The sequence below is a fragment of the Cydia pomonella genome, chromosome 15 (genome assembly GCF_033807575.1).
Source record: "Cydia pomonella isolate Wapato2018A chromosome 15, ilCydPomo1, whole genome shotgun sequence".
NCBI classification, from domain to species: Eukaryota; Metazoa; Arthropoda; class Insecta; order Lepidoptera; family Tortricidae; genus Cydia; species Cydia pomonella.
Genome location: NC_084717.1, coordinates 8,521,593 through 8,544,527, shown reverse-complemented (window position 1 = coordinate 8,544,527; position 22,935 = coordinate 8,521,593). Strand labels below are relative to the sequence as shown.

The window sequence follows — 22,935 nt, the reverse complement described above, 5'->3', positions numbered from 1 at the left end:
TAGACAGTGTTATTGCATTAAAGAAGATAGATTTCTCAGCTGTGGAAATCACTTCATAAGAGCTAATTAGCAACTGTAAAAAAATAATAAATTAATGCTTTTTTAAATTGCTTTAGAAATTAAATAAAAAAATGTTATGTCTCAATTGGCTAACAATAATTGAGTGTAGTTATAGACTAATCCATTACTCCTTTGTTCAAGTAAATACTCCAAGTAGGAAGAATTTTATCATTATACGAGGAAAAGGGACGATCACTTCTCCATACTAACGTAGTCCTCAATTTTCGTCAATATTTTTACACAAGTTGATGTATTGTAATCACAGCTATGCCCGCTCGTCAGATTTTTTCTGATTGTTAATTATTATAAGAGCTAGGAACAAAAACTGAATTAAAAAAAAAGCTTCTAACAGTCCTAAACTAAATGGGTATGGAAAGGCGGTTACGCAAACCAATTACCACCAAGTAGATGATCACATGTTAAATAGCTAGGCAGGTATAGATAGACTACACAAGACATTTCGCGCTCACATTAACACAATTAGAATAGACAAATCACCGTCCTATTTATACCCGTAGTATTCGTAGTTCAGCCATAGGTGCGGGTTAAAATAGACGATGCATAAATAAAACACGAATCCGATCTCACCCTCCGACCTTGAGCGTTCGCCCCTCGATGGGGCATTCGGATTTTACAGATTGGTAAAGTTTTGATATTATATGAATAAGTGCAAGCGAGATGCCTAATAGCACGGCGCGTAGTGCATTATGCGCACACTATTTTATTATTTATTATATGACAAAGTTAAATTACAACTCCACAAAACTACATATAGTTCGACTGTGCAGTCAGGGGTTATCAGTCTCACTTTCTATTTAAGTAATAGGATGTTGTAGTAAAATTACCGTAAAATGTGCCTATTTTGCTCCCTGGGTAATTGTGCTCTAACAGTTAATTTCAGTTATATTATAGAACGGGAATTAATCGAATATCGTTAGTGTTGTGTATCGACGACAGAGTAATATCCTTAGTGCGCAAAACGTTTATAAATAAGACCAAGTGCGGGTCGTTCGAAAAACTCGCGCCGCTAGAAGATGTTGATGTCAACTTTAGCCAGTCGTCTCCGAGACCACGGGGACAACGCCGTCCTTGAAACATCGGAGGTAAAATTATACGCGATTACTTCCCGTTCTATGATTTAATAATGTGTAAAAATCGTGAAAGTTTAAATCAGTGTTGAGAATTATTAATACGTAGGTATGTCCTGGGTACTTCATAGATAGAGGAACATCAGTTCCTTATATAGAACACCCAGAGAAACCTTTTTAAATGATTTAATAAAGTTTTTTTTTTTGGTTCCAGTACTATTGTAAATTTGTCAATATCAAAACCTAATACTACAACAACATATTCTAAAATCAGAATACCGCCCTTGGTATAGCTGCATACTCGTAGGGGTATGGAGTAGTAATTGAAGGATATTGCAGTCGCGTCAGCGGATAGGTGTTTTATTATGTTTGATTAAAACGCTCGTTTCGCTTTGAGCGGAATCTCATTTATTAGCTGAAAAAATATTGGTTTTTATTAGAACCTGTAATTGGCATGAGTTTTTTACTATATCAATATAAAAATTGCAGATCCGTGGTGTTATTCCTGGCGCGTGGCAAGGTTTAAACGGGAGCTGAAACCATCTTCTTCTGAGAGATTTGTCATTAAATCCTAAAAAAGAAGTCTTAGGGACGTGTAGGTTCATCATTGAAAACAGGACGCACATTAATATAAATAGGTGCGTCAGTGAGGGCGTTCGCAAAAAAGGCCTTTGTACTATTGTGGAAAACACCGCAGATTTATTTAAAAGCGATAAAATAATTTCTCTCATGCTTCGTCATGAAGAAGAGACAGCGGAACCTAAACTAAAAAGATTAGACAGATTAATGGCACCAATTCGTAACGGCATGTCGAAAACATAAAAATAATCCAAATCACATCACAAAGTCGTTTTTAACCGCATTAGATACGACGAGATAAGGCTATTTAAATCAGAACGCTTGTTGTTTAGTGAGTCACCGTATATCGAAGTAGGTAGAGATACATGAGATAAACAATATGCGGATTGGGCACATAAAACGGGCGAGAAATGGTTACAGCGAATGAGATGAATAGGCGACGTGAAAAGGCGAATTAGGCCAACGTTCTGTGATCAGAAATGTAAAGGTTTGCGCACCGTAAGCCCGGACATACCTAGACTTTTCCAGCGCGAGTGTGTTGGGAATTTTTTTGTTATATAAATTATATATTCATGGTCTTTATATTTAATAAGGTACGTTTTTGCTCATATGATTTTGCATGTTTATCTATTTCATTATTTTCCACTCAATTAATTAAAAGATTAGCTAGGAGACATTCTTCATAGGTTTACGTATATTTTTTGTACATGTAACGATTGTAATGTTTCTTGTACAATAGTGTTTGAAACTTCTACTACTAATACTTTTTCGGGCCTCCGAGTGTTGGATGTTGTAGCCCGATTGTATTGTTGTTGAATCGCTATTGTATCGCTGTAAAAATGTATGTAACCGATCGTATAATCTTGTTCCAAGTAAGTAATCTGTTGGTCATGTTCCTACCTAAACCGGCCTCAAATGCCATGATAAATATTTCAGAGCTGCGACTAGAATACAGGTTAGCGGTTTAAGCGACGCAGATACTTGAATACCTTTATTCGCGGGTGGCTTGGAAGCTTTGAGATAGAATGTATCCGAAGCCCTTTTCCGGAGCTCAAAACAAACCAAAATACACCAAATTTCATCCTAAACATTTGGTCTGAAGTGTGTGAATATCTATTGTATATTTGGTATATATCAGTTAAAATATTGGTATTGACATTGATTAAGTTAATAAATTAGTGTGACAATTCCCTATAACTGTTCCTAAGAAAATATCAATAACCTAGCTGTAGGTACCTACGCGTGCTAGAAACTAATATGTAAAGTAGTTTCCGATCCGCAAGCGGAAAATCCATTTAACAAAGCATCGATCAACACAACAAACTCATCACACTTCAACGTGATAATAGCTTGCTAGTAGGTACCTAACTAATTATTAACAGAAATTACCATACTTCGCAACAAGTAAAATGATTAGACGTTCGCTGTCGGGATTGTTCTACAGAACATGAAAATACTCTGCCTATACTCGCTAATATAATATATCAGAATAATTGTTTAAATCTTTGTATTAACCATAATGATTTTTTGCACAAACGAGTAATCTAGTCTCAACTTGACGTTATAAGACTTGATATTGCCCCGCCACGAAATTGATATACATCATTTGCAGTAGGTACAGTAAGTTGCACAACTGCAGAAACGTGCATTTATTTCGGAGCGAATGTGAGATTTTCGAGATATTTCGTTAGAAACATGCCCGGAGATCGAGTTATTTTGAGCTATGATAACGTATCTTAATTCTAGGAATGGCTTAGGACGCTGAACGCAGAGCCGTTATATTAGGAAATATCGTATATATTACAATAGATCAGCTATCGAGATCGCATGTATTATGTAGCGCATAATTCGGTTATCACAAAGCGCGTATCTCCGTAGCCTGGAAAAGACTTACGACTTCGATTTGTATTCCACTGACGATGCGTATGTTACGATGTACTTACTTCTGGGTAACATATGTCGGTGTGGTTTAGAAGGAATCCTGGGCTGTCATTTACAAAGCATTTATTTAGAGAAAAAATATTACACCAACTTTTATCCTTACTAAATTCATTATGCCACGAGGTAGTTCTATGGCTCCTCTACACGATGGCCCAGCGTAGGCCAGTCCAAGGGACGCATTTATGCGTTAAAGGGAGTAAGTGATATTGCTATCTCATTCCACCGCATAGCTGCGTCTCTTAGACTCACCTACGCTGGGCCATCGTGTAGAGGAGCTCTTAAACTTTAAACCGATCGTCGTTCAAGCACATATCTCCAGATTGGTCCAAAAATACGTTGACAAAACTGAAGGACACGGCCCTAAAAAACATAGAAATCCATCCAAACCAACACGCCTACAGTCAAGGGAAATCAACTGACTCAGCTCTCCATGCTGTAGTAAGCAACATAGAGAATGCGCTAGCAAGGAAGAATTCATGCCTAGGCACCTTCATCGACATAGAAGGGGCCTTTGACAAGACAAACTTTAGCAGCATTCAGCAAGCATTACAAAGACATAGAACCAATCCACTCGTAACCGAATGGATAATGAATATGTTAAGACAGAGAATAATAAAACTATCCGAAAACCAAACTCATCAAGCACTAGTCATGAGAGGATGCCCCCAGGGAGGAGTACTCTCACCACTGCTATGGAACCTGGTGGTGAACGAATTGATAACAAAATTAAACAACAAACATTTTATGACTATAGGGTACGCAGATGACTTAGTAATACTAATCAGCGGCCTAGTAATAAACACACTGTGTGATCTCACACAGACAGCACTGAAAATAGTAGAGAAATGGTGCAAGGAGAATGACCTATCGGTAAACCCAAAAAAGACCGACACAATTCTCTTCACACACAAACGAAAACTGGGTACATACGAACTGCCAACCCTTTTTGGCACAAGATTGACACTTTCAAAGGATGTAAAATACCTAGGCATAATCCTGGATGATAGACTGAACTGGAATAAACACCTGGACAATAAACTAAACAAAGCAACAGTAGCCTTTTGGCAATGCCGGAGGATGGTGGGCAAGAGATGGGGACTTGCTCCTCACATCATACTGTGGCTATACAAAATGGTAATAATGCCAATGATCAGCTATGGCTCGGTCGTATGGTGGCCCCGCACCCAGCTAACCACAGTAATAGACAAACTAAACAAAACACAAAGACTAGCATGTGTGGCTGCGACGGGCTGTATGAGAACTACTCCGACTGCGGCGCTAGAAATAATGCTAGGACTCCTACCATTACACATATATATACAAAAAGAAGCGGCTGCCACGGCTCTTCGGTTGAAAAAGCTAAACCTATGGACATCCCTCAGCTTATCGCACAAGAAGATCTATGAAAATATGATCTCAAAACTACCCATGCTGGAGGCGCCCATCGACAAAACACCAAAAACTATGATCTTCTGGAAAGAATACGCCATATCATTAACAGAAGATCCTAAAGAAGGACTAGACCAAACAAACCTAAGAATATTCACAGACGGCTCAAAAACATTTAAAGGGACAGGATGTGGTGTCTTCTCGGAGGACCTGAACATACACATCTCAAAACCCCTGGGAGAACATAACACGGTATTCCAAGCTGAATGTGTGGGAATAATAGAAGCTTGCAATGCTATAACAAGACGACAGACGAAACACGAAAATATACTAATACTGTCAGACAGTAAATCAGTACTACAAGCGCTATGCAGCGACAAACTTAATTCAGAACTCATACTCGAATGTCATCGAAGCCTCACGGAAGTGAGCAAAGAAGGCAACAAAGTGACAATTCAATGGATAAAGGGGCATAGTGGATCAAGAGGAAACGATGCAGCGGACGAACTGGCCAGGAAAGGCTCAGAAACGCCGGCATATGGACCCGAGCCCATCATACCCCTACCAATATCCTATATACACAACCAGCTAGACCTACATCACAGACAACTGCACAATAAATACTGGAAGGAAATGGACACATGCAGGCAGACCAAGGATTTTCTACCGGAACTGAACCACAAACTCACCAAAATACTACTGAAAACACCTAGACATCAACTACGTAAAATAGTAGGATTAATTACAGGACATAACACACTTAACAAACACCTACACAATATGGGTAAAACAGACAGCCCCATGTGCAGAGCGTGCATGGAAGAAGAAGAAACAACAAAACATATTCTCCTAGACTGCAAACAGGTAGAAGTATACAGGAACAAATACCTAGGGAATCCGTGCACACTAGGAGAGGCAATTAGCAACCTGAAAACTTTGCTAGGCTTCGTGGAGGAGCTGGGGTGGTTAGAGTAGCGCTACCTCGTTTCACGCAAAATAGGCACAATGGTTGTCGATTTGCGGAAAATGCCCAGAAGCACGAACTAACTAACTAACGTTGACAAAAAAATGTTTATGACTTAAACGTCTTTTACGAAATAACATTACAAATTAAAACTACGATCATTAAAAAAAAGAGAAAACAATATGCAGCAGTAAAAAAATTGTCAACGTAATTTTGAGCCATCTTGTAAATCGCAGAGATCAGTCAGTCTGAAGTGTTAAGCAATTAACAGCATAATCAATCGCGTGAGAACGATTGCCTGCGTGTTCAGTTAATCTCCTTACTATACAATAAAAAACGGTAGTATTTATTGCTATTAGCGCGTGTAATTATATATAAAAAAAACTCTAATGAAATGGCGTCGTAAATGTTTAGAGAGTAATCGTTTTCTATATTTCCAAAACTATTTATGCCGTGCCGTGGCGCTTAAATAGCATGTCAGTTAAGTTAAAACCTACTAATCGCGAGTACTAGGAACGAGCGCACATTCGATATAAAATGTTTTATAAATAAATAGAGACTAAAGAGCCGACGCTAAGTCGCGACTTGCCGCGGCGGCCCGCCCATCGCCCTACTAACCAGACGCGACTGGCCACTCGTCTGGCTCTGGACTGGATACGCACTAATAAATTGCTATGTCGCTCCACAAAAAAACTATGCCAATATAACGACAACAACCGACTACATAAAAAATATTGAAAATGATCTGATATTCTTTCACTCGATTAAAAAAATGGCTAACTACAAATGCCTTTTATGACATGTCAGAATATTAAACAATGATTATAATTTTAATTTAATTTAATTTATTGGATATCTGAATTGTGTTGATTATTTTTATATTGTTATATTTTATATTACTTGAATTTGATAATTATGACTTTTATGACATGTCAGAATATTATAATAATGATTTAATTTAATTTATTGGATATTTGAATTGTTTTGATTATTTTTATATTGTTTTATTTTATTGTACTTGAATATGATTATTATTATCTTAATTGTACTTCAATTGACATCGATCTAATTATATGTATTACCCTTTTGACACGTAAAATTTGTAATTTTATCAATAAAGGAATATGAATACGATGTAGTGTAGGTAACGTCACTGTTATTTGTGTCGAGATTTCTGATATTGTGCGCTACGGTGAAGGTATCGTAGAATTTAAACTAATTTTCCGTATTACTAAAAGCAATTAATCTTGTATTATATGAGTAGGTATTCCTTAATTAGTTATTTCAAAGTGCAAATTTAACACTATTTCGCATTTACTGCCTTTGTTATCATACAAATGTATTAATGGAATTTAAATTTAACAATTTAACGATCACTCGGGCAATGCGTGTTCGTATTCGTAACAATACCCGCCATGAATAAATTTGGAAATAATTAATTAAACTATCCGACATTCTGGCTGACTGACCCAACACGACATTTCTGAGTACATTACAAATACTTATTAAAATTTCAATACAAAAATATTTATTGTAGATTGGGGGCGTCCATTAATTACGTGACGTGTTTTTGAGGATTTCTTGAGTAGAGATGTCGTAGGATTTGTCTCAACCATCTCCCCCTTCCCCCCTAAATTTCGCGAGAGGTCTTACAAATTTTGTATCTTGAGTATTTTTATTATTTTTATTAAGAGTACCTAGTAAAGACTAGTAGATCTCACCTACTAGTCTTTACTTTTGTTTACATATTTTAAGAAACAAACAAACCTAGAAACATGTTTTACTTTATGTTAATGATTCTCTTATTTAGTTTTTACACTATTCTTGGCCCGAAAAAAGAACTACGTGCGATTTGCCAAAACTCCTCTCCCCCACGTGAGATTTAGTGAGATTCGGCTTAACTCCCTCCCCGCTGAAGCCCTCACGTAATTATTAGACGCCCCCGTGCTTACACAAAATGTAGGTACCTTAAAAAAATAACAGACAAAAAAAAGGGGCAACCAATAGGAGACCTTTCCAGATAACCTTTGAGATCTGGAAAATCAAATACAACCGAGAATATAGAAGCCAATAAACCGTTTAAGATACCTTCTATGTAATCGAAACTAAACACAAACATAACATTACCAAAGTAATTCGTTATTTTATGCAGTAATTTCGTCTCGTCATTGTTTGACAATCAAAATGTTAAAATCGTTGGTTCCAATTCCAAGGCCACCGCGGCTTTAACATACACCTGTACAAAACAAACATAGCGAATGTGAATGCCAAATTATTTCACCAAGCGGCCTTGAGAGGAAAATTAAAGATTATTTATTCCTTATTGCGCGTAAGTGAAATTTATTATCTTATCATTATCAACAATGATATAACCTTATATTTAATCTACCTACTGATTTGCAACACTGCAGACGTTTCTATTTTGCGTAATGTTTTAAATTAACATCGATATTATGTACCCGTAATTTAAAAAAAAAATGCTTTCCGATGAGTTGTGTCCTAAGCGAACCCTAATAATGCTGGTATCATCCCTAAAGAAAGCTACAGTATGTCTATTTATTTATAAGAGTAGAACCTTGCTAGAGTTGACTTAATATAGTTTACTTTTTATAATAACTAAATCAACTTCATGTCTCAAAAACCACACATGCCGGGTGAGTGTTTTCCATTTAATTTATTTCATCAGCTATTAACACAACAATATCTGTTTCGGTTAAACAAACATTCGGAGCCATTAGCGTGTGTAGCACGTTATGTTAAAGGAACGTTAACGAATGTTACACCTACTGTTACAGATAAAATCAAATCTGTTTACATAAGGGGTTACAGTAAAAATACTTGGAACAGTACTGTGCTTCCACTGGGAAAAGGTGGCTGTTCCAGATGAGAGGAGTCCTTGTGCACGGTGACAGGAAAAGCGAAGAAGATCGGGGCGTTTTTGAGTGAAGATAAGCAAATGGGCTCATGTTTCCTGACTGAGCAGGAATGGACGCCTTTTGATCCTTGTGAAGTTGACTAAAATAATGTCGCAGATAGGTACGAAGTGTGACGATAACGCTAATTTTGCAATAGATATGACACCATCAAGAAATATGAGAATCGAACAGCCCACATAGCCCTTCCGCCGACTGCTTTATGTAGAAAAAGTAAGAATACTTTGAGAGAAAGGGGAGCCCACAGTGCCCTTGACCGAGTCAAGTCATATTGAATGAATGAATGAATTTTAATATTGGAGAACTTTAGGATTAGTCACACAGAAGACTAGACCTATACATAGAAATACTGGGTCCTGAGATTACTGATTAAATTAATTCACTGTGTCTAGAAGGCGTAATAGCGGTAGCATTAATAATAACCCAGCATGGGAAGTGTTAGTACCTAATTAGAGTTCCGCAATCTGTATACATTTAATGGTACGCCTTTCACCGTCGATCCCTGATGTTAATATTTAAATGTCAATCTTGGGTACAAAGTGATTGGAAACCTGTGTTATGGCCTATGTTTATACATTGCGTAGGCAGGACGAGGTATCCTACTGTAGTAGAGCTAAATTGTCAGATCAGAGGGTTTTGAAGGCATTGTATATGTTGGCTTTTCATTTTCTACAAAGAATAATGATTCCAGTGAACGAAAGCCACTTTCTTTTCACACGGTCTGGCTTCAATATTTTTATACCCATTGGAAGCTTTTGTAAATTAATCCGTATTTGGGCGGACAAGCTGTATTCAAAGGGAAATCATTTTTCCTAAAAGAGCAAGCTAATTGATATCCTTCCCTTAAAACCGCAATATGGTCAATTACATATAAATCAAGCCGAGTTCCGAGTTCCGTTCGATGTAGAAGTATTAATTTATTCAATGCCTACCGTGTCCAAGCAGCAACATACCCGTGTTCCCATTGTGTACAAATATGGCAGTGAAAGTAAATGTATATTTCAGACGATTATTGCTATAATGATAGTGAAAGATCCTTGGACATTCGATGGCGGTTGACGCGGGGGCGTCGTTCCACTTGTAGATTGGTGTTAGCGGGACGGCGGGGAGGCGAGCTGTCAAAATGGAACCCACCCGAGCCGAGCCTCATTTCACTTATGTTATTTACCCCTGTTTAATGTGTAGTTTAGTTCAGAAAATTTCTAATTTTTTGCACATTTTTAATTTTATGAATTAGAGAGGAAATACGCTGCATATTTTCTTTTATAAAAAATTCGATATAATGCGTGATATTTGTGTCGGTATATTTAACTTCTTTGCAATCTATTGCGAAATGAACATAATAATATTTTAATTACGTAAAAGATTATCACAAGGGGCTTTTTCTAATTAAAAAAACTGAAATTTGGTGAAAAAGTTACAAGCGATGTTGACTTTCTTGTACAAACATTTTCCTTCCACGCGTTTAAGTTAAAAATAACGTTATTTCGCATTTGCGATAAAGAAAATGTGCAAGATAAAATACCCACATTCAGCCATTGAATATTTATAGAAACTTACAGCAAGTTTCACAGAATTCCGTTTTCCTTCTCAACAGATTATGCTATAAACATGTTATTTTCATGTACCGCATACGATTTGGAGTCTTTCATTTGTGTTGGCACGCTACATCCACAAAATCTAGTCACGCACGAGAAAAATAAGTCTGCTCTAGAAAATGTACTTGCCTAAGGCGATTATCTACGAGATACGTACTAAGATGCGTAAACTAAAGGCCAAGGGTATAAATACATTATGCTGATTAAACAAATAGTTTCGTTTATTTCATTGCTTCTGCTCAACAGTTCTCGATATGCAATACAATGCAACCGCAAAACCGACAAGAACCACATACATCTAGGTCTCTTTGTAAAGCGTTAAATGAGGAAATATGTTTGTAGTAATTTTTTCTCACTGACCGTTTAATCTCGAATATCTTTAACGGAACAGCAACCTAAAATTCGCGTCGGCCGGGATATTAAGGGTAGTGCAATAACATGATGTTCTTACGCCTACGCTCTCCAGGGCTCGTATGACCTTTACGCGGCACGTTCCATCCCCAATCGGGCGGTGGCAGCCAAAGTTATTAGATAAAGTAGGAGGTTAGTTGTTTTGTATTGTATGGTCCAGGAAATGCAAAATAGTTATCCAGCGCTTAACACATAATCTGCTGAGAACAAAAGATGTGTGAAATCTTTCCTTAATGCCAATTGCAGTAATCTTCGTAATTTAACATTTCTTATGCGTTTACAAATGAATTACATTTTCCAAGTACACATTTATTAAATGTTGTAGGTAATACGTAAATCAACTTTTGTGCGCTGTCAGACGTTTCAAAGATTTGTTTTTCGTTAATGTACCTCGTCTCTAGATTATCTATCAGATACCTAATTTTGCCCAGTCTAGCATTTGTTATTCAATTCTGAAATAATTTTACCACATTAAAATAACATTTTCTCATATCATCTCAATGAATTAAATTTAGAGATTCTCTTTTCACAATCAATAGCGATACATCAAAAACAAAACGGATACTATAAAACCATAATAAATTCCGCGCTCGCGCCGAAGTGCCAAAACCCTGACGACGCGCGCATTTTAAACAACGCCCGGTTATTGATAGTTCGCTACGTGTCGTGTTTTATTCGACATTTGGTTAAACGCGCGACGGTCTGTAGTGCGCGTAAAAACAGATCATTGAAATGATGGCAAAGTTCAAGAAATTGAAATAGAAACCACGAATTTCAATCCAAACTGGTATGTACTTGTATGTATGTATGTATGTGTATAACTATATATTTCTATGTACAATAAAGTTATTGTACATAGAAATAAAAACACGAGAAACACAGTTACAGAGTAAATTAAATACAACAAAGGCGAACTTATCGCTGTATGGGATCTCTTCCAGTTAACCTTTGAGGAAATGAGTAAAACAGAAGTAACGGTGAATGAATGACAAACACAAACAAAAGTGTACAATCACTGAAATTAATGAAATGCACGTTTTGAATACACATTGATACAAATATACATAGATAGAAAAATAACCATAAAATAATGCATACATATATATATATATATATATAAATAAAAATAAATAAATATTCAATATATAATATAAATAAACTGGTATGTACTTGTGTACATACCAGTTTGGATTTGGATTGGTTTGGATGTAAAAATAATATTCAGTTAGTTATACATATTTCTCAGGTAAGTGAAATGTAATTTAAACCGAATTAAAAAAAACATCGTAATTGAAAAGTCGTAGAACCAAAGGGTTTTCACAGGGACTGATGTCGGTTACGGTATAACGGTATGGTAGCGGTATTAAATTACGATACCGATACATTATACCGGTTAGGCCGCGCGGCTCCGATATAAAGGTATCGCTACCGTTTTAAAATAATGGTACCGGTATTTTTTCCGGTATATACTTTAACCCAGGGGTTCCCAATCTTTTTCAACATGCGGCGCAGTTACGAGTTTAGTATTTTGCAACGGCGCCCTTGTAAAATTAAAATCACGGTCGAAAAAGAGTGACACGACGCTATATTATTTACCGATGCGAGCGCTCAAATAGGTACCCGCGAATATTTGTGGTTTCGGATAATGATAGAACTCACGGCGCCCCTCTTTACTTTCTACGGCGCACCAGGGCGCCGCGGCGCACAGTTTGGGAACCCCTGCTTTAACCGTTATTATAGCCAAACTGATAGTATTAAATAAAATCAAAAGGGCTTACGGGCTTCCAGTTACATAGACAGCTTCATCCAATAGGAACCAAGTTGGCGCAAGGCGCGGGCGGCTTGATAACGACGCCTAAGCTGATAGGGTACCTTTATGAAAGCGGTTAAGGTACCCGAAAAAATAACGGTAGCGAAATAAATTTATTCTGGTACCTAAATGGTTCGGACTAAGCCGGTATGACGTCATACCGTTATATAAAGGTATCGTTATTTTTCGGTTATGAAGTCCCTGTTTTCAAGACAAGGCTCCATCGTCAAGGTTAACGAAACTATGGTTTTTAGTTAAAACGCTACGAAAAATAGGTCACATCTCATTTTTTTGTTAAGCATTATGAATATTCTCCTTTTCTATTTTATTTTAAATACCTAACAGTCTTTTAATTACAATAAAGTTATGTGTAACGTAGGCTAATATATGTCTACAGAAATCATGAATTCGAGTTTGACGTCGAATCGAGTCGAGCGCAGCTAGCAGCTGTGTAAGCGAGTGACGTCCCACGTCACAGATTGAGGCGTTTTTCGAGTCAACTTGGAAATGGAATGTCAGCACCGAATGTAAGAACGAACAACAAACCCATTGGTGGGCCTTATTGCTTTGCAATAAGGTTTATGAAGTGTCATTTAACAGACGACCACCGAATGTAGGAGGCATTTCTGAAGCGGGCGAACATGAACAATAAAACATGGCGTTTGTGAAGTTTACTACCCACCGCGGCGGTTAACACGATGTAAACGCGGCGCCCCTTTCCTTTATAAATTAATAATATTTATTGGTCTAATATTTAGTTAGGGTGCTTGAGCTTTGTTTACACACAAAGTCATACATAATTATCTAAAAACTCCTAAAACTTGCACAATATTTTTAATTAGCTTGAATAAACGTTTAATTTGGTTCTACTGATATATGTCGGCGGCCAATCGTCATATCCGCCAGATCACGAAATTCCTAGGCATATCGTGAAAAGTGATAATCATTGTCTCATTCCCCGAGTTGACGGAGCCCCGCTACGCGGGACTCCTATTTCCGGACAGTTGACCCTTCGGGCAACTGAACGGCTTTAACGAACCTAATCCTTACTTGTCTATTTATTTAATGTGACTACCATTAAAACATTACACAGGAACTTTACGATCGGGCGGATTATCCGATCTGCCGCCAAGATATACTTTTACGACGTTTGAATAACATTAAAATGTTTGCCACCTATACTGTAGGCAATTTACTCCCAGTAATTAAAAATCCTAGTACACAAACTGCAGAATATGGATTTAGTGCAGCGGACACATTCATAAGGTTTTCATCGCGTTTTAATGGGTTTCCGTGGGAAAGGGCATGCACTAATTTCATCGCGGTTGATCGATGGAACGCTTGGAGGTTACCATCAAGTAGGGCTAATAAACGAAGTGGATGGTATTGAATATCGATTACCTTTGCACTCACGTTGATTATTTGCTTTACTGTTCTTACCTAGGCAATTTAGGCTCGGAGCTCATGTTTGCAATCAATTTACCTACTTACTATTTTAAGTGATCTTTGATCACGCATTGGCATTTTATGTTGGTTGGACAGTTTTAAATCAAGCCACAAAGGGCCCCTTTTTTAGGGGGGTTCCTGAGGTCCCATGTTTACTCATTCGCATGGGTGCCGATGTGCAGTGCATGGTGGAGAAACAAAAAGTAGCAATTGCGCTCGACGTGGCAAAAACCTAACCTAACGTGTCAGCTGTCAAATACTATTAACTATTACGACCGCCATAAGGCATGTGTATGTACGTACATGTACAAATGGTACCAGAGCTATGCACCATTGGGGAAGTCGTTCACAGAAATCTCATTAAAGTTCCATTTCAGACTATTTTGGGCCAAGCTACTCGTCGAATAAAAGGTCAATGAAGCGCAATATTGGACATGGGTAGTGTTAATTATGTAGGTATCGGTACATTTAATAAGTACTATTACTTTGACCTAAAAACAGACTTCCGATTAACATAAAGATAAGCAGTAAATGGATATTGGGTTATTCCGTTTTTAAATTAATGTATTGTTTAGGTGCTTTGTTTTTTATTTGTTGTTGCATATAAAGGTTTTTGGTAAAGAAAATTATATAGACCTGTAGGGCTAATATGGTCGGCTCTTTATCATTTTTCACCATGCCAGTCACGTTCTAACAAGTATATAAGCGCGAAAGTGACATGCATAGTGACAAGTGATAAAAATGGAACCATGATGCCACCGCAGGTCATGGATTTGAATTGATAAAGTAATTGATTAAAAAATTTTAAGTAGTACGGTAAAGTCGTAATGAAACAAGCTTTATAAAATTATGCATAAAATCGTATGATTTTATGCATAATTTTATGAAGATAATTTTATTTATGAAGGTTACTCATGTGTGTGTGTATACACACACATGAGTAACCTTAGAGTGCTCACTCCATAAATGTGCCGTTTTCAACCAAAAGGGTACTTATTGTCGGTTGTCAATAAGGCGCTATGTCCATAAAGCTTCAATTTGAACTCAACCTTTTAGGTGAAAACGTCACAAATAGATGTCCTTACTTATTATTATTACCAATAAGTTGTATGGGAGCTAGGTACGGTTAAACTTATTAATAATAAATTTTAAGCTTGAATCTTATCATACATATGTTTTCGCAAAGCTCGCTTAAAGCTAATTATAAACTTGGTTTTATCTGTGTGTGGAGTGATCACTGATCACTCTTATAGTTCGGTCAAACACTCGACTCGCTGCGCGCGAATACGTAGTGTGCTCTCTGTCGCACCTACTTGCGGCGAGCGGCATCCTGTCTCTTTTTTAATTGCTTCGCGTGCAGCGATAGCTTTAATCTTTATTGCACATAAGAAAACACACTGTACCATAGGCGAACTTAATGCCGTAAGGCATTCTCTACCAGTCAACCTTTAGGCAAAGAAGACAAGTTTGATTTTGATATAGCTTATTCAACTTTAAATTTCTCTATGCTAAAATACATAGATACAGCGACCAGTAAGTGTGCATAGACACATTATGCATGAATTCATTCATGTCGTGGCCATGCAATTTTGCGGATGGATGTACATAGGATAGGATGACAATGTTTATCTTATCCGGATGTCTATTTACATAAATTATGGTAATATGACCTCGAGTATACTACCTTATGTAATTCGTCCTAAATGAAGCAAAAAGGCCTTCAAGTTTTCTAAAAGCTACATTTAAATTCTTAATTATACCTCAATCCAGGGCCAAAAAGTAAGAGAATTATGAAAGAAGCCTATTTGAAGGTTAACGAAGAAAAACGTCTGAGATCTTAAAATACGACAAATACAGAATGTTGTGAAACCGGTTCTTTTAATAAATCTAAGAATAGGTCTTTAAACTCTTGATTTAATGTTCATTTAAAACTTATTAGGTAAGTACCCACTTAGTACTAAATAAACATTAGGTAGGTTTTTTTTGCCAAAAATTAAAAATGTTTAGTAGGTATAATTAAGTAAATTTGTTAAGAACTTAAAAAGTGCTGTAAAATACTGATTTTCACGCAAAATATGTATTTGCATCCACATTGAAGATAGGAGAGTGCTGAAACTGCTCAAGATCGAAGTACTTGAACAAAATGCCTCTGCCTTTGTCTAGTAGAAGAAATGGAAGTCTAACTATTAAATTTTAAATTAAAAAAATCCCCTACATTATCTACATAATCCATTTTAAACCAATCATTTAGGGGGCTCCCTGGCGCCAATGAACTTCAATCTGAATCCCTTAGTTTTCTAATGTCTTTTGTAGCTTATCATATTAACAGCAACTGTTTTAAGCAATATACTATCCCATATTTACTTCAAAGTTCATTGTGATATATGGCAACAAAGTTGAACAATATTAGGCCAAAAACCTGGTTTTCTAGGCATAATTTTTGTGTTAATTAGCTTAAAATTAAAATCTCTGACCAGTTTTTAGAGATGTCAAAGACGAACATAAATATGTAGATTTCGTGTATGTAAGATCCTTCACAGCAATCGAGTAACGAAAAGTGTTTTTTAGACAATGTTTGAAAAAAAAAAATCTTTCAAAATCCGGCAGACCAGAAAGGAGATAAAAAATTGAAGAACCGATAGCTGTTTGTTTTATAATTCTATCTGTAAAAATGTGCAAATGTCTCCTACAACTCGAAACTTGCCAAAAATTTATGAAAACCACGGGGAACCCCTTAAAAAAGAGCTTATACTTACTCTTTAAATTAAACTGCTGGATTGACTTCTATGAAACATAAAAACCGCTGCAAGAAAACTCGCTATCACGTAAAAACCGCATCGAAATCGGCCCATCCGTTGGATTGGAGAGCTACGATGCTACAGACAGACAGACAGAGAGAGATTGGCGTCAAACATATAACACCCCTCTTTACGTCGGGGATTAATAAAATAAAGTAACAAAAACTACTCACTTGCCAACTGCTTTTTCCACATGTTTGTTTGTATACACTGAACAATACTATCACGTAGTATCGGACCCTGCCAGGACAGAAGACAGAATAGCAATAAAAATTATGAAGTTAGTAACTGCGCATATCATCATATCACAATGATAAACGCGAGGTCAGCTTGGTTTTCGCGAGGTCTGCGCGCGACCTTCGCAAAAATTAGCACAATTTACATATTGTTAACTTTATTTACATTATCTTGTGCGCGGATATTGATAAGATGGTTGGAGATAACGCCGTTGAGATCACTGCTGGGTGCTGGCGTAGACATAACTGAATTTGTATATGTAGCATGTTAGGTACTAAATGTAACGTTTTTTATAGATTTTTTTCGCATGTGAACGGTCGCAAAGCTGGTGCATGCTATTGTAAACATTTGGAATGATTGTGGCCCTTCACCCGCACGTGTTACTTAAATTCTGAGACAAAGTTGCAACTTTAGAAAAATAATTCGTCCAAGTGTGTGGAATGTGTTTGTTAGAACTAGATCGCAGGCGCGCAGATGCATATGAGTTGTTTACTTAGATAAATGTTTGTAGAAACACGCAATCAGGAAGCGAATAAGTTTAAAAGCCACATAAAATTTGACCTTGCCACATCGAATGTTTAAGTTTCATCAGTAGTGTTTTCAGATTTGGTGATAAGTTCGCTGTGACGCAGCTTCGTTTTATTATCGATATAGCCCAGGGGTTCCCAATCTTTTTCAACATGCGGCGCAGTTACAAGTTTAGTATTTTGCAACGGCGCCCTTGTAAATTTAAAATCACGGTCGAAAAAGAGTGACACGACGCTATATTATTTACCGATGCGAGCGCTCAAATAGGTACCCGCGAATATTTGTGGTTTCGGATAATGATAGAACTCACGGCGCCCCTCTTTACTTTCTACGGCGCACCAGGGCGCCGCGGCGCACACTTTGGGAACCCCTGATATAGCCAATGTAATAAAAACTGTAATAGACGTTTTATACTGGCAGTCGAGTAATAAAATCGAACGATTACTCTTACTCTCAGCTCCCAGATTCTTACCTAGACAGAGGTGTTGTTCAGTCAATTCAAAACTAAACACAAGGATTCATGGGTGGTGATGGCGCGCATACTGTTCATACTCGTATACATATTTTCACCGTAAAATAGTGAAAATTGTATACATTTTCGCGACCGAGACTGTACCTCTCGCTTTAAAACTCCTACGTCTAACATATAGACCATCAATCGAGAAAGTGTCGCGACACAAATAGAACCGCGTTGAGGCGAGTGGTTAAGGCGCCTAGTATTCCTCTATCTACGAGCTTGGCCGTTTATTATGCTCGTCAATATATCAATACTAACAAAAAACAAATCGATCCTAACAAAAGACTAGTTATTTTATTAGTAATCTAAAAAGCCAATAATTTTAATTTTTGCTCGGTTCGTTAATGAGTCTATTATAGGCCCTCACATTTCACGGCTACATGTATATGTGTGAAACTTGCCGACGCGGCGCGGCCCAGACGCCTGTTAATGTTATTAATGCACATGCGGGCGAGAGGGGCCGACATTCGCATTATAGCTTATTAATTATTTGATGAAACCAAATGACAAACAGCCCGCTTTAGGGCACTTTTAGGGAGGTAAGCGGCGCGTGATTCCTGGGGTGCCTTTTCATTCCACACGCAAGCAAAAGTTTTCATTGGGCTACCGTCTAAGCTTGATCTCCAACTAAGCATTCTTGTTACTGATTCACGGGTTTACCCAAGTCGAGGAGTCGCCTTTGATTGATAAGAGATGGGAATAAGAACGTTGTATAAACGAGTTGAAAAGCCCGGTCTTAAGTGATGAAATTTAATTGACGACCTATTAAGCAGCGGGGATTATTGGGATAGACTGGCTGAAAATTTATATCGAGCCAGACGGATTGAGATGTGGGGAAACATGGCACGTTGAGTGGTAGTTGAGTTGTTTAGGCGTGTGACGCGAGGTCGACGGTACCGAGTTCGGAGCATAACGGAACATTTACTTAAATGTAAATTACAAAAGCTTCTTGGTCAAGGAAACACTACTTTCTCGCTAAAGAAAAACATAGTGTGGAATCCGGACTAATTTAAACAAGGTCTAGCTTTCAGTCTGGGTTGTAGGTTTAAGGTTCTAGTTACTGTCTTAAAAGGTGGCTACGATGATTTTTGGACTCCTGAAGACTTTTCTTTAAAAAGAAACCGGAAAGTGGTTATATAAAAAGCCGCAAAGTAAATCCTATTCTTGTCAGGGAAAAAATGTTAATTTGTACCATAGATAGGAAGGAGGGGAACGGTTGGTAAATTAATACCTCGCCAGACGGATTGAGATGTGTGGAAACATGACACTCATTGCCTTTGAAGGTCGCGTGTCCACTGCGCTTGCAACGTAAAAGGATATCATTGATTGTTTAATCACAAAGTAGACTACGATTACATTACAAAATTACAAATTAAATGCGATTACGATAAGATATATGTAGCCCTCAATGACCTTGGAAATTAAGCCCAACGCCCCTAAATCTAATTTACATGTTGTAATACTTTTAGCCGAAAGCGCTTTATCATTTCTAAATAATTAATGACGAGATTTGGGAAAAAATATTCGCCGACATTATCGACGGTACGGTCGTCTACCCTACGAGCCTAAGTCAACAAAACGAATAAATAAAATGTTTTGTCACAATATGCGCCTTAATACCACGAGTTAATACAGGTAAATATTCTGTGAGCCTACATCTAGTTTATCCGCTAGAAAAAACTCTACTGGATTTTGTAATTTACGATCCGGTTTTAAAAATAAACAGTCGTCTAGACGTACCTATTTGTTTGGCGATACGACCACATGATTCGCTAAAATGAATTTCAAATATAGAGGCCTTTTTAAATGTATACATTTTACTAAGTCAAGAGGACCAATGTTAGTGGTTAGATTAAATTAAATAAAGGTTAAAATTTTACGTTGTTAATACTAATAACTATTATTATTATAGTGCGGGATTGGGAGCGCGGAGTCGCGGAGCGAGCGATGAAAGTAGGGTAACCAGGTAGAAATTATATTTTATTTTAGCAACTATTGAAAATGTATTAACAAAAATAAAAGTCCTGGCAAGATTTTTTATATAATAAATTTAAACAATCACACATGAAATCTAGACACAAAGACCAATAATATTGTATACTTTTTAGGGTTCCGTAGCCAAATGGCAAAAAACGGAACCCTTATAGATTCGTCATGTCCGTCTGTCTGTCCGATTCTGTCACAGCCACTTTTTTCCGAAACTATAAAAGCTATACTGTTCAAACTTGGTAAGTAGATGTATTCTATGAACCGCATTATGATGTTTACACAAAAATAGAAAAAAAAAACAATAAATTTTGGGGGTTCCCCATACTTAGAACTGAAACTCAAAAAATCTTTTTTCATCAAACCCATACGTGTGGGGTATCTATGGATAGGTCTTTAAAAATGATATTGAGGTTTCTAATATCATTTTTTTCTAAACTGAATAGTTTGCGCGAGAGACATTTCCAAAGTGGTAAAAAGTGTGTCCCCCCCCCCCCGGAACTTATAAAATAACAGAATGAAAAATCTAAAAAAAAATATATGATATACATTGCCATGCAAACTTCCACCGAAAATTGGTTTGAACGAGATCTAGTAAGTAGTTTTTTTTTAATACGTCATAAAAATTTAAAAAAAATTTTTTTTCATCAAACCCATACGTGTGGGGTATCTAAGGATAGGTCTTCAAAAATCATATTTAGGTTTCTAATATCATTTTTTTCTAAACTGAATAGTTTGCGCGAGAGACACTTCCAAAGTGAAAAAAAGTGTGTCCCCCCCCCCTGTAACTTCTAAAATAACGGAATGAAAAATCTAAAAAAAATATATGATATACATTACCATGCAAACTTCCAACGAAAATTGGTTTGAACCAGATCTAGTTTTTATAAACATTCGTCAATGACTACATCCTATAATTATAAAACAAAATCCCCCGTCGCGTCTGTATGTATGGTCGCGCGCGATAAACTCAAAAACGACTGAACGGACTTTCATCCGGTTTTAACCTATCAATAGTGATTCTTGAGGAAGGTTTATGTGTATAATTTGCTAATCCGTGCGAAGTCGGGGCGGGTCGCTAGTCCAGCATATAATCATGTAACTTTGAAGCCAACGTACGTTCTCTTCAAATTAATGTCCATTTTATTCAAACAATGGCTGCTGTAGCCTAGTTTATTCCACAGTCAATAGAAGTTACGATCGTATCTTGTAAAATAAAGGTTAAAATGTTATGTTATCAATAATATACCATGAGAAAATGTCGCGGCGGTAGGCAGTTTCTAGGGTTGTCTGTATAAATTTTAAAATATCAATATATCAGCAAAAAAATGGCTGCTGGATTTCTGCAGGGATAAATAAACGAATATAGTAAATGTTCCGGAACCGTATAGTTGTTTCTTGACTATTATACCCTTTACCCCAGCAAGTTCCTTATACAGGCATGTTTTTAGAACCATTTCATCAGTAGATTTTGCTATAGTATATCGAGTATATTGCTGAGAGTTTGGACATACTTCAATGGAAGTATCCCGCTGATTCCTGACAATTTGGTAACCCTAGCGGGAGTATGCGGGCTCCGAGCCGGGACGACCCGCTGACCCACTCTCCCACCAGAGTTGTCATTGTATTCACATGCCGAGGACGGGCGACACTATATCACAAATGAACCAGTATAAGATCGTTCTTCTTTATCGTATTACTTGTTATAGATCTCATGATTACAATATACTGGTTTTGTGGACTCTGGATAAGTCCCCACTCGCGCTAGCAATTCAAATGCACGGTCCTTGATTACCGCAGCGAGGATTCAATTGGACAAATACTGAAAACACGGTTAATACGATTATATTCGTATTCATGCCGAGAAATGAATGTGAAATGTGCTTCGCTTGCACTCAATTTACAATTCTATCCGCTGTGTAATATAAAGCTCGAAATGAAGGGTCTCGCTCTTATGGTAAGAACTTAGTTGCCACACTTGCCATAAACAGATCAGATTAAATTATTAACATCCATAATCGGAAATAAAAATAATAGTTACCTATCGAAAATCTGAATCATGCTTTATATTGATTAAGTTTGATTAACTATGTTTGCAACTGCGGCCTGGCGCCTGTAGGCTAAGTACATACATATTATCACGCCTATTTCCCGAAGGCGTAGGCAGAGATCACGGATATTCACTTGCCACGATTCTGACATACGCCTTTCGCTTCCTTCACTCATAACATTCCTCATACACGCTCGCCGGTTCAGAGAGCTCTTGACCTGGCCTTTCTTAAGGATTTCCTCAATTTTATCCGCCGAGGTCTACCCCTTCCAGCTCACTCTTCTACTTCTCCCTTCTTTCACTCGTTCTTTCCACGTGTCCAACTATTTCAACATACCTTTTTTAATGTTAACAGTAATTATTTGACAGTAAACATTTAACAAAAAGTGCGTCCACTTGGGTTGTCATCGCTTTTGGATCCCCCCTCCTCCTCTTTAAACCTTATCTCAATTCACGGCCATTTTGTGCATACAAAATAGGTACATATATAAGATAAAGAAGTACTTACTACTAAGTACTATTAGTATGAAGCTTACCGTAAGATGAATAAGGCATGGCGTCGCATAGATTGCACGGGCAGAGCGGCTTACCTGAAAAAGA

The 22,935-nt window shown here is 37.2% G+C and overlaps 1 protein-coding gene and 1 long non-coding RNA gene across 4 annotated transcripts in view; one reads left to right on the top strand and one right to left on the bottom strand.

Moving 5' to 3' along the window:
* LOC133525708 (uncharacterized) overlaps positions 1-22,935 on the bottom strand; it is a 352,002-nt gene that overhangs the window by 43,955 nt on the left and 285,112 nt on the right. For 2 of the 3 annotated variants that reach the window (XM_061862067.1, XM_061862068.1), the window contains exon 5: positions 22,872-22,925. The exons of the other annotated variant lie outside the window; for it this stretch is intronic. In XM_061862067.1, coding sequence (XP_061718051.1) covers positions 22,872-22,925 — 54 coding nt within the window. The remainder of the gene's footprint in view (positions 1-22,871; positions 22,926-22,935) is intronic. 3 annotated transcript variants of the gene reach the window in all.
* The window catches only part of LOC133525722 (uncharacterized), a 322,779-nt gene that overhangs the window by 128,618 nt on the left and 171,226 nt on the right, over positions 1-22,935 (top strand). The gene's annotated exons all lie outside the window — the stretch shown is intronic.